Genomic DNA, 21,650 nt, shown 5'->3' on the forward strand with positions numbered 1-21,650 from the left:
GATTAGAGTTTGGAGTGAAACTGGAATGATCTATAAAAAGTGGCAGATTCTGAGCAACTGACCAAAGCTGCATCCGTGGTGGGGCTCTGGAATGACAACGTGATAGTTATTAGCACCCCATATTTCTTTTTCTTTTAGGCACCTGATAGGATTGCACTTCAAGCTCCACCATGTGTCTATGCCTGGCCAAGTTTTGAGTTTGAATACGTTTGGGGAAGAAGTGATTTATATTATTTATGAGATGGGGCACTTGCTAGCCGAGATGAGATTCCATAAGTCTTTTTTCCCTCTGGTGCAGTGCCCAGCAATGTTTAATATGGTGCCTGCTCTTTAAGCCCAAGGTCTTGAGCAACCATGATGCATAGAGCCTTCTTCTGGCAAGTAGTGTAAACAAGAAATACGTCTGTTGTTTTAGGCCAACAAAGGTTTAGAAGGATGTTTATTACCACAGCATAACCTGGCCCTTCTTGACTATCAAAAAAGATCTATGAACTCTTGCTTCTGTTAAAATCAAACACAAATGGAAACCAGACTTGAAAATTCCCTAAGCGGACAAAACCAGTCTAGCCATACTAGCAACACTTAATTTAGCTTATTTTGTAAGACTTTCTCGGCTAGCCTGACCTGGGTCCCTTTTTGCCTATGCCTCTGAAAATCATTAGCAAAATTTAAATAATTCCCTAAAATTGATATGAAGTAACCACTAACCAATTTCCTTTCAATTTAAGAAAATTCTAATACTGTAACCAATCACTATAAAGAAAAGTATCTGCCTTTATGCTATATAAGCTGCTTTCTAACAACATACTTATGATCTTCATTCCATGTTTTGATTTGGGTGCTCCTGGTTTGTGAACTGTATTTTTGGGTGTATGCACAATAAACTTTTACTAATTACTACTGCAGTGATTCATTGGTTTTACTTCTGATTTTTTCCCTCAACTTTGGTGCTTCTGAAATCCTTAAAATGAGCTTGGTTCTAGTTATGGCTTTTATGAGACCTGGTTGTAAAGTAACCAGATTTATGTGTGGAAGTCTTAACTTCCAGTACTGGAGAATGTGACTAGATAAGAAGAGATAGGGTCTGTAAAGAGGGAATTAAGTTAAAATGAGGTCTTAAGAGTGGGGTTCTAATCCATTAGGACTGCTGTCCTTATAAGAAAAGGAAGGGACACCAAGAGGGTGCACAGAGGAAAGACCACCCAAGACACAGCAAGATGGCGGCCAGTTGCTAGTCAGGAGGAGAGGTCTCACCACAAACCAACCCTGCTGCACCTGGACCTCAGACTTCTCCAGGACTGTGAGAAAATACATTTCTTTTGTTTAAGTCTCCCAGTTTGTGCTATTTGTTATGGCAGCCCTAATGGACTAATATGGGATCCGTGTCTCCCTGATTGCCTCATGTTTCTTTTTTTTTTTTTTTTTTCAACGTTTTTTATTTATTTTTGGGACAGAGAGAGACAGAGCATGAACGGGGGAGGGGCAGAGAGAGAGGGAGACACAGAATCGGAAACAGGCTCCAGGCTCCGAGCCATCAGCCCAGAGCCTGACGCGGGGCTCGAACTCACGGACCGCGAGATCGTGACCTGGCTGAAGTCGGACGCTTAACCGACTGCGCCACCCAGGCGCCCCGCCTCATGTTTCTTTTTAATTCATCTTCATTACTTGAGCTTGCTGTAAACTCAGTTTCGTAAAAACAAAAGCCTAACTAATTACTGATTCTACACACATGTGAAAAGCACAGAAAGTTCAGAACACAACACAGTACAGTAAAAATGATCCTTACTATATGTCAGATACTGGAAAGGTATGGAGAATATCATAAGGAAATGTATCCATCGACCTTAGAGGAAATTAAATAATGAATCCAGCTAACTTTCTATTTTGTTTGAATAATGAATCCAGCTAATTTTCTATTTTGTTTGAAGGGCCATGGGCACATTAAACTCTATCATAGAGCATTTCCTTGACAACCACTTGCTCTGACTGGCAAAGGAAATCAACTAAGAAAACCAGCAATTACCTAGCAGGCACTGCATAATGACAGAAAAGACAGAAAGGAAGCTTTAACGTCACTCCTAAAGAAAAGAAATAGAAGATCTGCAACCATGGACAGGAGATTTAACATGAGATTTACCAACCCTCCTAGGGTTGATATCCCTGAATGTTTGTTACTTAGAACCTCAGAGAACAGAGACCAGGAAGTTGACCTGAGTAGACGTCAGAAAATTTAATAGAGAGAAGTACCAGTGGCAGGATTTTACTGATTAAATTATTATTAAATTAAAAAATGCTTTTCAATGGTTTCTAGGTATCTCAAACTCAGAAGGTCAAAACTAACTTAATAGTAATCACCCAGGCCCCAGCAACACCTGTTCCTCATCCATAATCCCATCGAAGGAAATCCCCAGCCTAGTACCCCTGAGTCAATGTCATCTTGTCTCCCTCACCCTCCCATCAACTTAGAGCAAATGCCCACAGGACTATCTTTCACCAACATTGCAGGAAAAGCAATTTAAAGGCTATTTAGCCTCAAGACTTTTTTTTTTTTTTTTTAACTATAAAAGCAAACATCAGCCTGGCCCAGTAGATTAAATAAGCTGAAGACTAGCTTAGAGAAACCGAACTTTCAGAAACTGAAAAATGGTTGCTCAATAATATTTTTATGAATGAATGAATGAATGATGAATAAATGAATGATTCAGATTCAGGTGAACTCTGGGTCAATCAAATAGGACAGAACTTTTACCTTTAACTTAAAGGAGCTGGATTTTTTTTGATCTCTCTGTTTACTCTCAGGCTTAGTCTCATACTCACTAATGACCAAGCTGATCCTGGGTGTTAAGGGGTGAAATCTGAATAACCTTCGCCCAGAACCAGAATCACTGGCCTCATCTCTCCAACCCATCGCCTGGATATAACGTTACAGAGAGGGCCTGTACAACAGGTTCTGCTGGCTACTGTTCACTTTACATAATCATTGAGGAAGCTATAGGGAAACTATTTGCCAACTCATGGGGATTTTCACATGATACTGAGCATATTTTTTCCATACCACAGCCCAACACACCCAACTCGCCCTTGAGAATGCATGCATGCATGCGGTTGAGGAGGGTGGGATCTCTTGAAAACCACCAAGCTAGGAAACTCTCTTGGCTCTTTGTAATTCTAGGATTTTCTCCCAAGTCAGTGATTTCTATTAATGTATTATGTAATCACCTAAGAAATCTCTGTGGCTTGAAAGGGCAATAAGAAAACACAGAGGAATAGGCAGATCCGTTCTTGTAGGGTAAGAAGAATAATTTACAGACAAAAAGAAATAAGGCCAATGTTGACGGCTTGGGGCTCCTCAAAGGCAGGGACAAGACTTGTTTGTTTCCGCATCCCTGCACTTAGCACAGTTGGTGCGTGTGGTGCGTGGTTGTTAAGGTTTTGAAAGAACTGCTTTCACATGCTTTTCTGCGATCATTCTGATTGTTCTCTAAAGACTTAAAGAGTTTGCTTTTCCCCTAAGTGTTTCTTTTCCAAATCCATTTCCATAGCTTCTCAGCCCTACCTCCTGACAAAGGAAAGACAACTTGATAACCGGTGAGGCTTTGTTCTTTTTTTCCTACCCTTGTGAACTGCAGGGAGTTCTAACCACCCATAAATGGCTCACAGCGTAGGCAGGTTGAAAAGAAATTTATACAATTCAAACTTCAGTCGTCGTTTCTTCAACCCAAAGAAAATGAACTAAACAGGTGTTTATGAATCGAATTTGAGGAATTCCAATGAAATAATGGTTGAAGTGTCCCTCTCTGACCCTGTCCTGCCTAAGCTACTGAGTTAACACATGGGTCCAGGGAACAGGTTTTTTTTTTTTAAGTTTATTTATTTTTGAGAGAGACAGTGACAGCATGAATGAGGGAGGAGAAGAGAGTGAAGGAGAGAAAGAATCCCAGGCAGGCTCTGTACTGCCAGCACTGAGCCTGATGCAGGGCTTGAACTCACGAAACCGTGAGATCATGACGTGATCCGAAATCAAGAGTCAGACACTTAACCAACTGAACCACCCAGGTGCCCTTGGGGGACAGATGTTTCAGGCTGCTTGTTAACAGGAGTCTACAGCTTGGACCCTGGACATGTAGGAGGTAAAGGTATCATCCCTTGGGGGAAACGTAGAAGTCTGATTTGCCTCTTTCAGGTCGGTGAATCTCTGACCTCTCCAACATCCTGTTTGCATTGGAGTGTCCTCTGCCCTTCTTTTTTTCCAGTTCTTTCCATCTCCCCAGCCTGGTCAAGCATTATCCCAAGCTATTTGTGTGGTTGCATCATATATTCACATGCTCACACACGCGCACCCTGAAAAGGCCCCCGCTGGTTGAGTCCTGGGCTGGGGGAGCACCAGACACTTGCTGTCCCCCTATGGTGCGTTAGAAGCAGTTCTGGGGGGAACTTCCTTATAGCTCAGGTACACTTGCTGAACGAATGTGGGGAGTGAAGTTCACTCCCCAGGCAATTAAAGCCAACCAGCCCAGTTTGTCTGAGGCTTGGGGCTTATCCCCATTTCTATGCCAACAGATGCCAAACAGGTTGCCTTTCTTGTGTGGAACCTCCTCTTGAATACAAGAAGGGCAATAGGAAATTTACTCATCACCTACTATGTGCCAGGCATCTATGTGTATTTTTTCACATCCTCCTCAAAACCACTGTCTGAGGTCAGATTAATCATCCCATTTTATACCTGAGAAAATGGAGACACAAATGGATTGAGTCACTTGCTCAAAAATTGTACAGCTTGTAAGGTTCACCTCCCCCTTACACACAGAGCTCCCTACATTCTTGGCCAGAGGAAACTGTCTACTTGTATCTGAAGCCTCTCACCTCCTATCCTAGGAAGCTGAATGAAATGAAAGGAAATAAAGAGCTCAAAAGAGGACAAGAAAAAGTTGCCTATCGCCGCCGCTCCCCCTGCCCCGAAGAGTCTGTTCAAGTTTGTGCACAGCACTTCTGTGGGAAAAGCTGAGCCTACCAAGTCCAGCCCGATGGACTGCATGATGTGGCATCCCTTAGGATGTGAAGAGAGCTCTGTGGCTTAGAAGCGCTCATGTACATGGACTTCTATTAATAACACCCGACTCTGACACCAATTTTGATGTGTGTGATTTATCCCACAATACCAAGCAATGAACTCCACTGGAGATAGCAGAAGATCCCATAGATTAAGGACTCAGTCCACAGGAATGTCCTCCCCACCCTCGCTTCAGATGCCAACTACACGTCCTGGTTGTCACCTCTGCCTCCCACAAATAGGCTATAGATCGGAGGTCCTGACACCCCCTCCTCAGATTCTAGTAATTTGCTAGAGTGGTTCCCAAAACGCAGAGGAACATTTTACCGACTAGATTACCAGCTTGTTATAGAAGGATATAACTCAGGAATAGCCAGATGTAAGAGATGCATAGGGTAAGATATGGAGACAGGATATGGAGCTTCCATAAAAATTAAAAATTTATTTTGAGAGAGAGAGAGAGACCAAACCCACGAAGGTGCACACCTGTGGGGGAGGGGCAGAGACAGAATCTCAAGCAGGCTCCGTGCTCAGTGCAGAGCCCAACATGGGGCTTGATCTTACAACTGTGAGATCATGACCTGGGTCAAAACCAAGAGTCTGATGCTCAACCAGCTGGGCCACCCAAGTGCCCCAGTCCTTTTGGTTTTTCACGGAGGGTTCATCACATAGGCATGCGTGATTAAATCATTGGCCATTGGTGGTTGAACTCAATTTCCAGCCCTTCTCTGCTCCCTGGAGGTCTAGGGGTGAGGACTGAAAATTTTAACCCTCTAATCACATGGTTGGCTCCCCAGGAGACCAACCCCCAACATTAGGTGACTGGGGGGTTCCCAAATTTGCCTCTTTAACATAAAAAGGCATACCCTGGGGGCGCCTGGGTGGCGCAGTCGGTTAAGCCTCCGACTTCAGCCAGGTCACGATCTCACGGTCCGTGAGTTCGAGCCCCGCGTCGGGCTCTGGGCTGATGGCTCGGAGCCTGGAGCCTGTTTCCGATTCTGTGTCTCCCTCTCTCTCTGCCCCTCCCCCGTTCATGCTCTGTCTCTCTCTGTCCCAAAAATAAATAAAAAACATTGAAAAAAAAAAAATAAAAAAAAAAAAAAAAAAAAAAAAAAAAAAAAAAAAAGGCATACCCTGTTGCAAGTGCCATCAATGGAAATTCTAAGGGTTTTATGAACTCCATGCCCTGAGTGGGGATGGAGACCAAATATATATTTATCATAAGTCACAATATCACACACACCAGACATCCTTTACTTATTCCGTGACAGACACCATTTTCGTGGTTAGGTGTGTTAACTCACTTTAATTCCCGCACACAACCTGATCTCCATTTTACAGAAAGGAAACTGAGGCCCAGAGGATAACTCACCAAAAGTCATACCGATGCAAGCTGTGCAGCCAGCAACTGAACTAAGGCATATGGCCTTGCTGTCTGTGCTCTTGGCCACACTTTACTGTCTCTTGAATGATGTTATTGGAGCTAAGACCCCTTTAAGGGAGGAAAGTCATAAACCAGAGAGAATCATGAAGGAAAATCCAACCCCACACAAATGTTTTCTCTCAGATCCAATGCAGCTTCCTCTGGCAAGCTGCTCCCTATTGTCCTAGTTTGGTTTAAACCTGTCATCTCGTCCTCACAACCAGCAAGGCTAATGGTTGTCCCTCCTCCATCAAGTGACTGCCCTAAGGGTTACATGCCCACCGTTCATCTTCTCCTGCCCCGTGACTAGGCAGCCCCAGCATGGACAGGTGCTCCCTGAAGGTGTGAGAAGGAAGGACACTGGGACTCCTCTTTCCCACTGGTTTCATCCAACCTCTAGCATTTAGGGTCAGGGAGAAATTCTACTGTTAGGTGGTGGCAGCGTGTCAGGAGAACACCCCTGTTTGCTCACAGCTTCCTTGACAAATCGGAATTCAAACTGAGTGTCACTAGGGAGTCAGGGAGGGAGAGCTGTGGTCTCCGGAGATGGCCAGAGCTGCAGGTCCCAGGGCAAGCACAGCCTTTGCACAGTCTCTCCTAGTCCCCATCCTCCATTCATTTATTCACTCTTTGTGCAGCATTCATTCCTGCGCATTACTCAGCACGTCTGCAAGGCTCAATGCTACATGCTGGTCCTATGATGACGGCACAAGCTGCTAGGAAAGAAATCATGGGGGTCACCTGGCAACTGTTTGGCAAAGTTAGGCTGGCAATGGTATGACAAGATGAGATGAGATCAGAGGAGGGCAAGGAATTCCAGCATACAGCGTCTGGAAATTTGGTATATAAGGCTAGCAACAAGCATTCATAATAAATAGAGGGGCTAACTGAATGAAAGGTAAAAGCTCTCCGTGAAAAACTGCTCCTGGGGATGGCTGGCTTGCAAAAGCAGTGGGAGGGGAACTTTTCACTCTACCTTTTGGATGCTGAGCCACATAAAATAAGTTGTATTCAGGGGCACCTGGGTGGCTCAGTGGTTAAGCACCTGACCGGCTCAGGTCATGATCTCGCAGTTTGCGGATTTGAGCCCCACGTCGGGCTCTGTGCTGCCAGCTCGGAGCCTGGAGCCTGCTTCTGATTCTGTGTCTCCCTACCTCTCTGCTCCTCCCCTGTTCATGCTGTCTCCCTCAAAAATAAATAAACATTAAAAAAAAAACCTACACCATTCTGAAGGTTGTCCTCAAAACAAGTAATTAAAAAAAAAAAAGGTTGTATTCAATAAATGACTTCCAGACAATCTGTATCTTTGTAATAAAAATGACAATGAAGAACATTAAGCATGTGGAGATCTGATAATTCACCTACAAGTCTCAAAGGAGCAAGAAGAGTCAGTAGGAGATGTGAACCCAGATGTCTGGGTCTGGGGTGTGGCTATCTCTGCTTTTATTTAAATTTTTTGTTTAATGTTTATTTATTTTTGAGACAGAGCTTGAACGGGGGAGGGGCAGAGAGAGAGGGAGACACAGAATCAGAAGCAGGCTCCAAGCCATCAGCCCAGAGCCCGATGCGGGGCTCGAACTCATGGACCGCAAGATCGTGACCTGAACCAAAGTCGGACGCTCAACCAACTGAGCCACCCAGGCGCCCCTGCTTTTAAACACTACATACAGTCCTTTCACACCATGAGTGATGAGGAAGCATAAGGTAAGCTGAGAGCAAAGTACAAGCTATCCCTCCCCGCCGCCCCCCCCCCCCACCCCGGCCTCCTCAGGTGGGATATGTGTGACATTCCTCAGGCACTCCTGGTTGCCCAAGAACGAAGGAAAAGACAAAAAACAAATGGCTAAGCTGAGAGTCTCCATCAGTTTGTAAATACCTTGGTAATATTACAAGAAAAATGCATTCTTATCAATAGCCTAAAGTCCAAGAACTCCCTACTGTCTTAATGTTAATGCTTTGCTAGAAGGAAAAACAACCTTAGCTCGACAAAAGCTAGACCTCCAGTATCCTGTGAGTCTTCTTTAGCATATGAAAACCTCTTTGGAAACTTCCCTTTTGACTTTACCTCCCCCACCCCTGTAATATATAACCAGTCATTCTTCACAACCCCAGTTCAGCTCTTTCTGCCCACAGGTACTGTCCCCGTACTTTAATAAAATCACCTTTTTGTACCAAAGATGTCTTCAAGATTTATTTCTAGGCCGTCAGCTCCGAACAACCCCACCTCTCCAAAATCTCATCAATGGGGACAACAACCCCCCTCCACACTAGGCTGTTATGAAGCTTTAATAAGGAAAATTATGTAAAGCACCATTAATGTGAATGGCCCAAGGTCTGGGCTCAGACATTTTCATTTGCCCCCCTTTACCACTCTCTCATTCACTGTGGTCCTAGAGGACAGACTCTAGCACAGCAAGATGCCAAATGAAGATATCACTAGGGAAAGGAAAGGCAGAGGGAAAGAAAGCTGGAGGGAGAGAGGGAGAGGTGAGGGACTGCATGGAGTAGCAGTCAGGAGCAGATGTGCTCTGGGGCCATCTGCCTGGGTTCAGGTCTCAGGCCTGGCTTGTACTAGCTTTTTGGACCTCTCAGATGAGTTGGAGGAGGGGGCCGTTGGGGAAAGATGGGACACAAAAGAAACCTTGGCAATATCGCCTTGTTGCTTATTCAGCAAATCGACCCAGGAGAACCAGGGAGGAACAATCTGCTTGAAGTAAGAACCATCTGCCTACAATAAATGAAGCAGTGCCATGTTTAAAACCAGGTACCTACGAACAGGGAGCCAACTACTATGCCGTGTCCATGAGCTGATATGATATAACAATAACAGCCAGGACTCACAGGGCACTCACTATACAAAAAGCTTAATATGAATTTTCCAGTGACCCTATGAGCTAAGTAATATTATCATCCCGATTTTACAGAAATGAGGCCCAGAGATAATCAGAATCTTTCCTGGAGCCACACCTTGGATTCAGCCAAATAAGGCAATTCTGTTTAGGAGGAAGAATGCTGGCTTCACGGCCAACTGGACCTGAACCCAGAGTACTCATCGGTAACACATGGATTCTCTCCTATCCCTTCTGGCTCCATAAGTTGAAAACTCAGAAGGTTGGGGCGCCTGGCTGGTTCAGTCCAGTCAGTAGAGCAGGCAGCTCTTGACCTTGGTGTCATGAGTTCGAGCCCCATGTTGGCTGTAGAGATTAGTTAAAAACAAAATCAGAAAGAAAGAGGAAGAAAGAAAGAAAGAAAGAAGAAAGAAAGAAGAAAGAAAGAAAGGAAGGAAGGAAGGAAGGAAGGAAGGAAACAAGAAAACTCAAGAGGCAAGAATAAAAGGAAAAAGGTTGGAATGAGACAGTCCTGTGTGTCCATGTCCAGACTGTCCTTGGCCTGGCAGCATGCCCTTGTTCAATTTATTTTAACTTCCTTTGCTTTGTTTTCTTCATCCGTGAAATGTGTTTGTTAATTCATGCCTCATAGTAAAAAGCAACAATTTAATAAAATAGTAAGTGTCAAAGTGACCCCATGCAGGGCCTGGATATAATAGCTGCACCTCTCTTCCTGCTATGGCTTTGGCCCTGAGATTCAACTGGGGATACTAGTTATCATTTTAGAGCTATTTGGGTTTTGGCTCTGCTCCCTCTGCCTATCACGAAGGGTGTGCTCTGGTGAAATATTCAACAAGAGGGAGAAACACATGGGGCAAGAGACCTGGAGAATCAGATTCATTGGTATTTCGACAGTTCTGGAACAGCTCCTCTTTAGTAAGAAAGCAATTCTTTAGTGAATAAAGATCTGGAGAGTTGTCCTATGTAACCCGCAAATCACAGATCGCTTTCCAGATGACTCAGACTTTCTGCTGAAAGAGCATGCTTGTGACTGCTGCCCTCAGGAAGGCCCCTTCCTCAATGAAAGGGTGAGTTCAAGGCCCTTAGCTCAAAATACAACTGGACTGCATTAAATACCAGTTGCTTTCAAACTGCTTTCTAAATCTGGCCCTGGAGCTTCTCTGGTTTCACGTAGGGGCACAGAAGTGCCCGAGCACACACTTAATACTCACTGTGCTTTGGGTGACCACAGAGTGACCCAGGAGTGACGTGTGGGCAACCCCCCTGGAGCCAACACAACAGCAGCTTCGCCCATTGGAGGTCACAACAGTGCCCTCAGCAGATACTCTGGTCGGTTGAAAATTATAATTTTATTTTGAAATGATCATTTAAAAAAAAATGTCCAAGTGGAAACAATTTAACTTTGGGAAAATCAAACAACTGTCGCTGGCCAAGAAACCCCAACCAGAAACCGAGCTGTGATTGGCTTTAGATATAAATTCTAGAGAAATTTCAGGGTGAAGTCAGATTCTCAAGTTCAGAGGCAACACCAAAGAAGCAACAGAGTCCAATGTTAGAAATAGGGTGTCCTGTGAAAATTACAAGAGGTGGGATTTAGAAAGTCATTTGTGAAGGAAAGTTTGAAGAATTACCCTGGAATGGACAGTCAAGAGGTGGCTTTGATGTTATTACAGATAAGCGCTCTCAGTGGCTCGGCCAGTGATGGGGGTTACAGTAAGCAAGTAATACCAAATAACTTAGATTTAAATGAAATCAGATTATCTTTACGAGATGAAGTGTGAAATTAACACATCACGGTTCAGAGGGGCCACCTAGGAGTGGAATAGGGCCACTAACTTCATTATAACAAAACCAGAGGTATGAAAATATCTAAAGACCAAATGGTGGCGAAAGGTGATCTCAGAGCTTCATCCAGCCCAGTCTGAGGAGAGAACCACCCATGTTCTAAACGTATTATTGTTTTAGGTCAAGATACATCAGCTGCTCTCAACCTAAAGGTGAGAAACCATTAGTTCTCAAACGTTGGTAATCACCTGAGGTGTCTGTTAAAGTACAGATTCCCAGGGTCCATTCCCAGAGAGTCTGGGATGGGGTTTGGACATCTGAATATTCATCAGTCCCACCTAAGTGATTCTGAAGCACATGGCAGGAGGTCATTCCCTTGGCAGTTCCATGGGCAGTCCCAATCTCTCCTCCCAGTTTCAGACAACTTGGCTTCCTGTGGAACTTGTCCAGAAGGAAAGAATGTGTAGCCCTGATGAGTCTAGCATCTTGTTGAACAGTTAGAGATTCTCATTATGAATAAGTTAATTGATGTCTGACTTCATGTATGGTTTTTTTCTCCTTCACTTGGTGAATCCATCCTAGATATCTTGGGTTACATTTTAAGAGCCTTTTGCTACCTGCACTATCTATTTTTTGCATAAAGTCCTCACCATAAAATATTGTGTGCCTGATGAATTAAATAACTAACGGTAAAAGGGAAAAAAAACAATGTTTGCATGATCTCTGGTTGGGCATAATCTCTGAAAGCAAGATATGAAACCCACAGTCAATAAAAGAGTACATTAGGTTTGAGCTCATAAAAATTTATAACTTTTATAGGATAAAAGATACCATAATCTAAGAAAAAAATTTTTTTATTTATTTTGAGAGAGAGAAAGAATGAGTGGAGGAGGGGCAGAGACAGAGGGGACAGAGGTTCTGAAGCTGGCCCCATGCTGACAGCAGATAGCCCAATGTGGGGCTTGAACCCACAAACCAGATCGTGATCTGAGCTAAAGTCGAATGTTTAACCCACTGAGCCACCCAGGTGCCCCTAAAAACATTTAAGTGACACAATAAGGGAAAATATTTGATTTGTATGTAATACTCAAAATTTTAAAATTTAGATAATTCAATGAGTTTCTACAAATTACTTGAAAATTAAAAAACAGCAAAGAAAAATGGACGAGATATGATACTTGCATACAATAACTGGGACATATAAAAAATTCATTATTTAAAAAAAATTTTTTTTTTAACGTTTATTTATTTTTGGGACAGGGAGAGACAGAGCATGAATGGGGGAAGGTCAGAGAGAGAGGGAGATGCAGAACCTGAAACAGGCTCCAGGCTCTGAGCTGTAAGCACAGAGCCAGACGCAGGGCTCGAACTCATGGACCGCGAGATCATGACCTGAGCTGAAGTCGGATGCTTAACCTACTGAGCCACCCAGGTGCCCCCAAAAATTCATTGTTTATAAGAAATTTCAGTTTAACTGAGCGTCCTTCATGTTTTTAAAGTCTGGCCACCCTAAGAGGATATGAACTTCCAATTTACAGAATGAGAAACACTAATGATCCAAGATCGTTGCAAAGATGCTTCATATCATCATACAAATTAAAACAAACAAGATTAACCCTTTTGTGCTCATTCAATTGGAAAACATTAAGAAGAAATAACTCTTATAGACATCGATAAAAGAAAACATGCATTTAACGTACTGTCTATGGAAATGTAAGACCATGTAGGGTTTCTGGAAAATTCTAGCAGCTATGGTATAACAACTAAAATTAAGGTCCAATATTGTGTACTACCTTGACATTTGGTAAAACGGGGAGGGTCCTGAGTGGCATAACTCCAAGTTCTGCTCCTCAGCCTGACCGCTCACTGGCCAAATAGCCCTTCCTATCAATGGGACCAGGCCCTATACTTGCTCATTCCTGAGTATCAGGCGTCAGTCTCCTGACAGCCTGTGGAATGATTTGAAACAAGCCAATCACATCATCCTGGGGGAACCAGGAGGTACCTCTCTTCTTGTTACCACAAAGCCTTACTCCCATATCCCTGATTGTTCTCTCTGTTCCCAAGTGCAGCACCCATGTGGCCTTGCATGGTGTGCAATGTCCTCCTCCCCTGGGCTATGAGTGTATGTATCTAACTGTTGTCATCTGTTTATTGTTGGGTGTCACTCCTTATCCCTGGGGGAAGAATCCTTCCTTCACCAACTGGATGAGCAGCATCTTTTAAATTTTTTAAGGTACCCACTTTTTAACCCAGAAATTTCATTTCCAAGAATGTACCCTATAAAAATACTCACACAGAAACAATAATATTCATCACAATGTTGTAGTTTTCAAAAGTGAAAATTTGGTTACAACCTGAATTTCTATCATCAGGAAATGGTTAAATAACTTACCATCAATATAATCTGGGAAATACTCCATAACAAATGATATAGAATGAATTGTTATATTTAAGCAATGCATATAATATAACCCCACCCAGTTTATGCAAAATAATATCTATCTAGACACACACACATGCACGCGTGCGCTCACATATGCATATAATAAAGACAGGGAGGGTGCCTGGGTGACTTAGTCGGTTAAGCATCTGTCTCTTGATTTTGGCTCAGGTCACGATCTCACCATTCCTGAGACACGGCATAGGGTTCTGCTCTGACAGCATGGAGACTGCTTGGGATTCTCTCTCTCCTTCTCTTCCTGCCCCTTCCCCTACCTTGCATCGCATGTGCTTTCTCTCTCAAGATAAATAAATAAACATTAAAAAAAAGAAAAGACAGGGAAGGAAAATGCCAAACTGATCAAAGGGCTTGCTTAGAGAGTGAGGAGAGGGGAAAGTGGAAGCTTTTGTGTTTTTATGCTGTGTAATTTTGTACTGTTTGGAACTTCTACGATAAAAATGCATTCCTGTATCACTTATGTGGTGTGATGTAAATTTAAAGATAAGAAAAGTTAGGGGAGCCTCGGTGGCTCAGTCAGTTGAGCTTCCGACTCTTGATATCTGCTCAGGACATGATCTCAGGGTCTGGCATCAAGCCCCCCATTAGTGCAAAGCCTGCTTAAGATTCTCTCCCTCTGCTCCTCTCCCCCACTCATACAGTCTCTCTAAAATAAGTTTTGGGGTGCTTGGGTGGCTCAGTTGGTTGGCCGTCCAACTTCGGCTCAGGTCATGATCTCGTGGTTCGTGAGTTCAAGCCCCGCGTCAGGCTCTGTACTGACAGCTCAGAGCCTGGAGCCTGTTTCAGATTCTGTGTCTCCCTCTCTCTCTGACCCTCCCCCGTTCATGCTCTGACTCTCTCTGTCTCAAAAATAAATAAGTGTTAAAAAAAAAATTAAAAAAAAATTTAAAAAAATAAGTTTTTAAAAAAGATAAGAAAAGCAAATCAAACTATATATAAAAGTTTCACAGTCTAGGGGAACCTGGGTGACTCAGTCGGTTAAGCATCCAACTTCGGCTCAGGTCATTATCTCGCAGTTTGTGAGTTTGAGCCCCGCGTCGGGTTCTGTGCTGACAGCTCGGTGCCTGGAGCCTCCTTCAGATTCTGTCTCCCCTTCTCTCTGTCCCTCCCCTGCTCATGCTCTGTCTCTCAAAAATAAATAAACAATTTAAAAAAAAGTTTCACAGTCTAACACCTGGTAAATGTTTGAGGTAACGTAATGAAACTAAACAATGGGCTGACTTGCCTGAATATTCCAGCACCAAAGACGTCTTCTGGGCCTCAATGCCCTGTGTTGACAGCCTGTGAAGTTTTTCTCAGCTTCTCCCCAGAAGGAGTCCTTACACAAAAATGCCTCATTCACATATTCTGTAGGAGTCATGCAATCAAGGCTGCTAACACAATTTTGCAAATCCTTTTCAACTCCCTTCCTATCTCATCTTTTATTTAAATTCATTATTGCATGCAACATGTTAAACACAAAACAAACAAAAAGCATATGAAGGGAATGAGGATGAGGTCCAGTGAATGAGAGAAAAGAAAAATGGTAAAGTACGGATTATCCTAGTGAAAAGACCAGAAGAGGCTTTGACAACGGTTTCTTCTGGGAACCTGATTTTAACTAAAAAATTATCTGTCCTCTCCTTTTCCTCTGTTTAAAGAAGCTATTTGGTTACTGAGTGACAAGCAGCATTAGTGAGCAATTATTTATTTGTAGCAGATCCTAAGAGAAGTCACCAGAACTTGGCTACACTCTATTGACCAAAGCCTATTCCTGTCCTGCCCTGACGCAGCCATGCTCAGCCTTCTCCATTTGCCCAGAGGATGGACTGCTGTCTCCAGCTTCACCTGACTCCTCATCTCCCCGGGGACATGCTTTGACATCTCACCACACTAATGCCGTCATTGAGAAGGGCCTCCCCGAAGATCATCATGTAGAGCGGCTCGTTCACACGTGCCTCCTCGAACACAGCCAGCACGGCCACAGGGTCCACAGCCGAGATCAGGCTACCAAACAGCAGGTTCTGAAGCAGGTTGACATCACTGAGGCCAAAGGCTTTGATCTGGCAGATGAGGTAGAGGGAGAGGCCAATGCCAAAAGCATTGATCAGGGCCCCCAGGCCTGCCCACCACAAAATGGAGCCAATGTTCTCAAAGAAGGGCCGGGTGGGCATGAAGTAACCACCCTCCAGGACAATGGGTGGAAGGAGATACAGGAAGTAGATGCTTGAATCCATGACAGGAGGAGATTTATGGTCAGTGCCAAAGATGATGGCGCCCACCAGAGCCCCAACGATGATGAGGAGGCAGCTTTCTGGCATAAGGCCTGGCAGTCTGTGGTAAAGATGGAAGCCTAGGGAAAAGCAGAGAACCACATTTAGTTGTTTGCAAATGAGATGGCTCTGGCCACTAAGCTACCAGGAGACTGGTATACAAGAGGCCATCTAAAACCAAGCAGAGGGGACCTTGGGTAGGCTGGAGCGCATCCCTGAGCCTCAGGTCCCCATGCATAGCAGGGACTGGAAGTGTTGTGGGGGCTTTAAACAAGATCCAGTACTTAACATGCCAGGCCCGGAGCAGGTCCCAGAGTGGTCCTCAGCCAGTCGTCCCCTCTCCTGCCCCTCCCTGCTTCCCCACCTTACAGGATCCGGGAGGGCAGTGGGGGAAGAGGAGAGAAGAGAGTGGAGTTCCTTTGCATTCCTGCAAAACCCACCTTCAGGGCTCAGGCAGTCAATCACAGTCACCTAAACATCAGCTTCTTCCGAGCCTCCCTTCCCCAAACCAATAAACAAAAATTCAGTCCTTTATTTTATTTTCCTTATTTAACCTATGACCCTGCCAGCCGGTCAGCCACTTAAGTAGGAAATCAAGTCACAATCCCTGAAGCCCTGTCAACTTTGCCCCTCCTACAACCAGCTCCCTATTTCATCAGCTATGTCTCTCAGCCATGCCCCTAAAGACCAGCTCTTCCTCCCCATTTGTACAACCACTGCTTTTTTTTGAAGGCTCCTCATTTCCCATCCTGACTACTGCATTAGCTTCTTCTCCTATCTCACCCTCAATTCCCCAGTCCACTCTATTTCCTGCTGCCAGATGACTTTTCCAAACCACATGTATCTGATCATCTCAGTCCGCACCTAAGTCTCTGAAGGCACATAAAGCAACTCACAGATTTTTAAACTGAGGGCATTTGGGAAGCATCCTTGGGCCAAGACCAACCCACTGGGAAGCACTGTGTATAAAGTGGAGAACCAAACATGTTTATTACAATTCCAGCTGTTGGTGGAATTTCAGAAATAAGACATTAACAAATAAGAAGACAAAAGCAAGGCAATGCATAAGTATACAGCGAAGTGTACATTGACTATTTCCACAAATATAAGAAGAGATCAGAGCACAGCAGGTCACTCTGGGGTTCTCTCCAAATCAATATCCCTCCCACCCAACACTATCCTTATATATCCATCCTACATCACAGCCAACTACACATCTTTTCCCTGCGGTACACCTTTCTAGTTTTCGTTTACCATTAATGCTGCTTGGGTTGTCTTTTCTTCAACCTGTTTAGGTCCATCTCAGTCTTCAAACCTTTCCCAACCACTTCCCAAGGAAATCATATGTCTTCCTCTGAATTACTGTATTATTTTATCAGTATCTAACAACAATGTTCTCTATCATTTTTTGTGCATGACTTATCTCCCCTGCTCACCTCCAGACTCTTCCAACTCAGACAGAATGACATACATTTCTATATCTCCCCAACATGCTTAGCAAGGTGTCTTGCCCACAGCAGCTGGTCTATTTGCTGAAAGAATCCATAAGCGTGTAAATGAATGATTGATCAGGTTAAATGTTCACCAAAGAAGCTTTTATATGGGAAGCAGAAGTTGAACAGGCTGTTGAAGTATGACAAGGAGTTACATAGTTGGACAAAAGAATGGGAGAGATTTTAGGTGGGGAGAATTCCAGTGGAAAAGGAAAAGAGGTGGGAATGGCCCAGTCAGATAGGTCTAACATTTATCGAGGAGGTCACCTGGCTGGAGGAAATTATGAATTGGATGAATATTGGAAGAAGAGTTGGAAGATGATTTTGAGCCATATAATAGGGGGTCTTGAGTTTAAGGCTAAAGAGTGAATATTTCTCCCATAGGCCACAGAGAGCCATTGAATGTCTCCTTAGGAATTTTAAGTCCAGCCATCCAAAGAGCATGTGGGTTTCCTTGATCACAGCTTTGAATTTCATTTATTATCAGCAGGCAGGTTATTATGATAGAATGTAATTAGTATCAAGGGACAATCCAAAACCACAAGCCTATCCACTGGCTTCAAGCCAGTGGCTTGAAGTAGGCTTTAAGGCCTCCTTCAAGAGTTTGAGAGTCCTGCTCTCTCCATTTCCTAATGATAACTTTCTCTTCCTCCTTCCCACCCTCCTCCTCCCTCTATTCTTCTTCTCCTTGTCTTTTTCCTCTTCCTCCTTCTTCTCTTCTTCCTCTCCCCTCCCCCTCCTTCCTCCTTCTTCTTGTCCTCCTTCTCCTCCTTCTCCTCTTACCTCTCTTCCTCTCCCTTATTCTCCTTCCTCTTCTTCATCTTCTTCAGTTAGTGCTTATTTTAACTACACTGAACTTTTTAATATGTAAAAGAGGTGGAAGAGTCTATAGTGTGATTTTCTCAGTCCCCGTGTCTTCCCAGTTTGGTCTTGCTTCCAGGAATTGAGTTTCCTGAAATGGATCCCACATGCAACTGCCTTAAGCTACACCTACGCAGTGGTAGTAGGAAGAGGTGCCATGCACTGTAAAGTAAGGCATTGTAAAGAGAACCATCATGTGCATTTCACACAGTACAACTCTCCTCCCTTTCATGATGGACAATAGAGTCAGTCACTTTGAGAGAGTTTACAGTTCCAGGGCCCTAAATTTAAATGGCCACAAATAACAAAGTCCTGCCTGAAAGTCAAAGATGGCGCTACAATTCCATTCTGCCCAATGACTCAAGGAACACCCTTCTATAGTGTTCCAAGAGGTGGATCTAAAATAAAAGACAAACAAAAAGTCTGAGGTGATTCTGTATTATCTTTGTTCTATAATTTTGTTCTATAACACACATAGTTGGATGTTTTAAAAAAGACTGGGGGAGAGTTGTGATATTCTTCTGTCAGAGTGCCTATCAGGCAGTGCTAAATTCATCTGTTTTCCCCATTCAACTAGACCCTTGAGGCCAGGGACCATGGTCATTTCCACATATGGTATGGGCATTTAATAAATGTGTCTTGATAGAATGACTGAATGAAAGAATAAATGATAAATATAATGATTATCAATTATATTTTGATTCTAGTTTTATAATATAGAATCTAAGAAAATCTACATAGATTTCTTGCATGTTATAGTTCTATGTCATATTTTTTTGCCCCAGACACATGAGCCACCATATATAAAACTACGAGTCCAGTACTTGACATGTAAGAAATAAAAATCAGTAAATGTGACCTTTTTTTCTTGTACAGTATAGAAGTAGTCTGAATCCTTAAAGACTAACAAGTTTGACATTGAACTTGAATAAGCATGATCCAACTGATAACCTACTGAAGTTATTTTTTTTCTAAAGTATGTTGCATTCCATCAACATGAAAATCAAGATCATTTAAGCCAGTAGTCCTGTGAACAATACTGTCTTACCATCCTCTGAACTTCTAGGCATAGTGAGTGTGGACACATGAGATACTCTAAAAAAAAATCTACGTTTTATGACAACATAAAACCAAGGTCAAATATATCCTTTCTGCATTGCCCTGTCTAGAGAATGTAAACCTCTTTGCCACTAGAAAATCCTTATTTGCACCCAAAGAGGTCTTAGAAATAATCTCACAGCTGGGCACACAGAGACCTAAAAAGTCAAGGTGACTAGCTCGTCAGTGTCAGCTGTCATTCCTTGATTCCCAGACCTACTTCACCCATTACTGTGAAGAGGAAAGGAGTTGGGGGGAGGGGGTGGGGCAGAATCTACAGCATTGTTCACAAAGGAAAACTCAAGATCCACATAAGGTCACTTTGAATGATCTCAGCCCCCATGTGGTTGCATGAAAGGCAGTAGAACCCTAGCTCTGAACTGAGAATGTTACCCTGTTAGAAAGCTGGTTTTACTTGAGCACTTTTTAGAAATAACATGAGACCCTTTGTGTAAGTTAATGATTTGACAAATCACACAAGAGTTCTTCACACTAGCAATTTCCATTCACTCTTCAGACTTTACTAGCTCATAATGATAAGCAGTTGTGAAGGAGCATCGAGTGAATACACCAGTACCCCCGTCATCCCCAGGGAGGAAGTTAGATGAATAGATGGAACCCACAGTCCTGATCCCAAGGAGTTAACTGCCAGATCCGGTGGTTCAACCCATATTTCATACCCATGCTAGAAGAAAAGGGTAAATAAGCATCAAAATGTTTCGTGGATTCTATCCCAGTAGGACAATGTATCTACCCAAATAATAAAGTTCGTAACTGAGGCAAAGGAGATGTTATGCTTAATAAGTGAGATAACTGCATCAGTTTTCCACTTTGGAATAAGCTGGTATTAAGGAGACAAGGGGGTGGAGTTAAGGATTAAATGGTCACAGAGTGTAAAAGATCACTTTGGTTTTTGACACAGATGACCCTGATTAGAAATTAATCCATGAATTCGAATTCCTTTATTTCACAAAGGAAACCAGAGGTGCCCCACCGGCTCCATTTGGCTCAGGCATAAACTTATATCTTACTGACATGTCATCTTCTATGCCCCCATATCCCACCACTGAGTGTGGTTGTCTTGCTCCTTGCTTTCCGTCAATCTGTAAGGAGCGCATGTCACGCTTTCAAAGAATAAACAATGGGAGTCATTTATGAAGCCCACAGTTACACGGCCAAGAATGAAGGAAGAGTATTTCACAGAAGAATCATTATGTGCTCCTAAAATTTCTAAGGAGCATCATTCCGAGACCTACAGGCCTTGCTCTATTTTTTAATGCACAGAACTTGAGATTTTCATGTGCCAAATAGTCACATGGTTGTCATCCTGAAACAAGAAGAAATCAAAACAACCCGGAACCCAGAAGTATGCTCATATTTCAAAGCACAGTCCCGAAGGATTAAATGGCTTTACACAAAGCAGTTATGGCTTCCCCTTGACTCGAAGGAACAGATTTTTTTGATGCAATAGCAGTAACAGTTAAAATCCACGAGTTCACCAGGGGCAAGGCATTTTCACATACATTATCTCATGGGGAGAACAACTCTCACAGCCAGGTGTGCGGGGACTTACCTATTTTTGCAAGGGATGCTAGAAGTATCCAGAGGGTGACCTCATAAGGAATTTGCACATAGTCATAATCCAGTGCAAAAACAGATATCTTCTCATCTGGCTCTGAGCCTGCAGCAGCAAACCGAACGTTAGGTTCACGCTGGGCAGTGGAATTTGTGGATTCGTTCAAATCAGAAGATGCTTCAGGACACTTGAGGGCCACCAGCAATAGCAACCAGCTCCAGGGAATGAAAGGCACAAACACTTGAAAACCCATGCTGTGGGCTTCCCCGACCCTGTATGTCATGGTGTGCCACACATCTGCAGTGAGGAGGGTTTCTAGAGAGCAGGGGCATCCACCTGGGTCAAGGGTAATATACGTACAGTCCGTGAGTCATTCCAAGAAGAGTCCGAGCATGTCATTGAGTTCTGAGTCCTTTAAAGGATTCGTGTTCAGATAGCTTCTGGCTCAAGTGCGTCAGTCATTCGGTAGACTCCTTAAAGCCCAGGTCGCCTATGTGACCTTCGTCCGATCATGATCTGAAGAGCAGCTTAGGAAGGGGAAAAACATGTCTTCATTCAAAGCTGTTTCTTCACGTCACTGGCACACTGGCTTCATCTTGTGAGTGAAAATTAAAAAAAGACACCAGGGTGTCCATTCCAGATATCACTGGAGTCCTTTGGCTAAGAAAGGAGTCCTTCCCTCTCCACCAGATCCTAGTAAGGATCTACCTGTCTGTCCTGCACCTGATCCCGCTCTCCTCCCCGAGCTCTCTCACTTGTTTTGAATGGACAGGCTGCAGGTAGCTCCTGCACTACACTTAAT

General features: G+C 43.5%; 1 protein-coding gene across 1 annotated transcript in view; it reads right to left on the bottom strand.

The window, feature by feature from the left end:
• SLC9A4 (solute carrier family 9 member A4) overlaps nucleotides 1-21,101 on the bottom strand; it is a 66,545-nt gene extending 45,444 nt beyond the window's left edge. Inside the window, exons 1-2 of the mRNA XM_042930201.1 lie at nucleotides 20,846-21,101; nucleotides 15,437-15,900 (exon numbers count right to left, since the gene is read on the bottom strand). Coding sequence (XP_042786135.1) covers nucleotides 15,437-15,900; nucleotides 20,846-21,101 — 720 coding nt within the window. The remainder of the gene's footprint in view (nucleotides 1-15,436; nucleotides 15,901-20,845) is intronic.
• Nucleotides 21,102-21,650: the final 549 nt, after the last annotated feature.

The sequence above is a fragment of the Panthera leo genome, chromosome A3 (assembly GCF_018350215.1).
Source record: "Panthera leo isolate Ple1 chromosome A3, P.leo_Ple1_pat1.1, whole genome shotgun sequence".
Classification (NCBI taxonomy): domain Eukaryota; kingdom Metazoa; phylum Chordata; class Mammalia; order Carnivora; family Felidae; genus Panthera; species Panthera leo.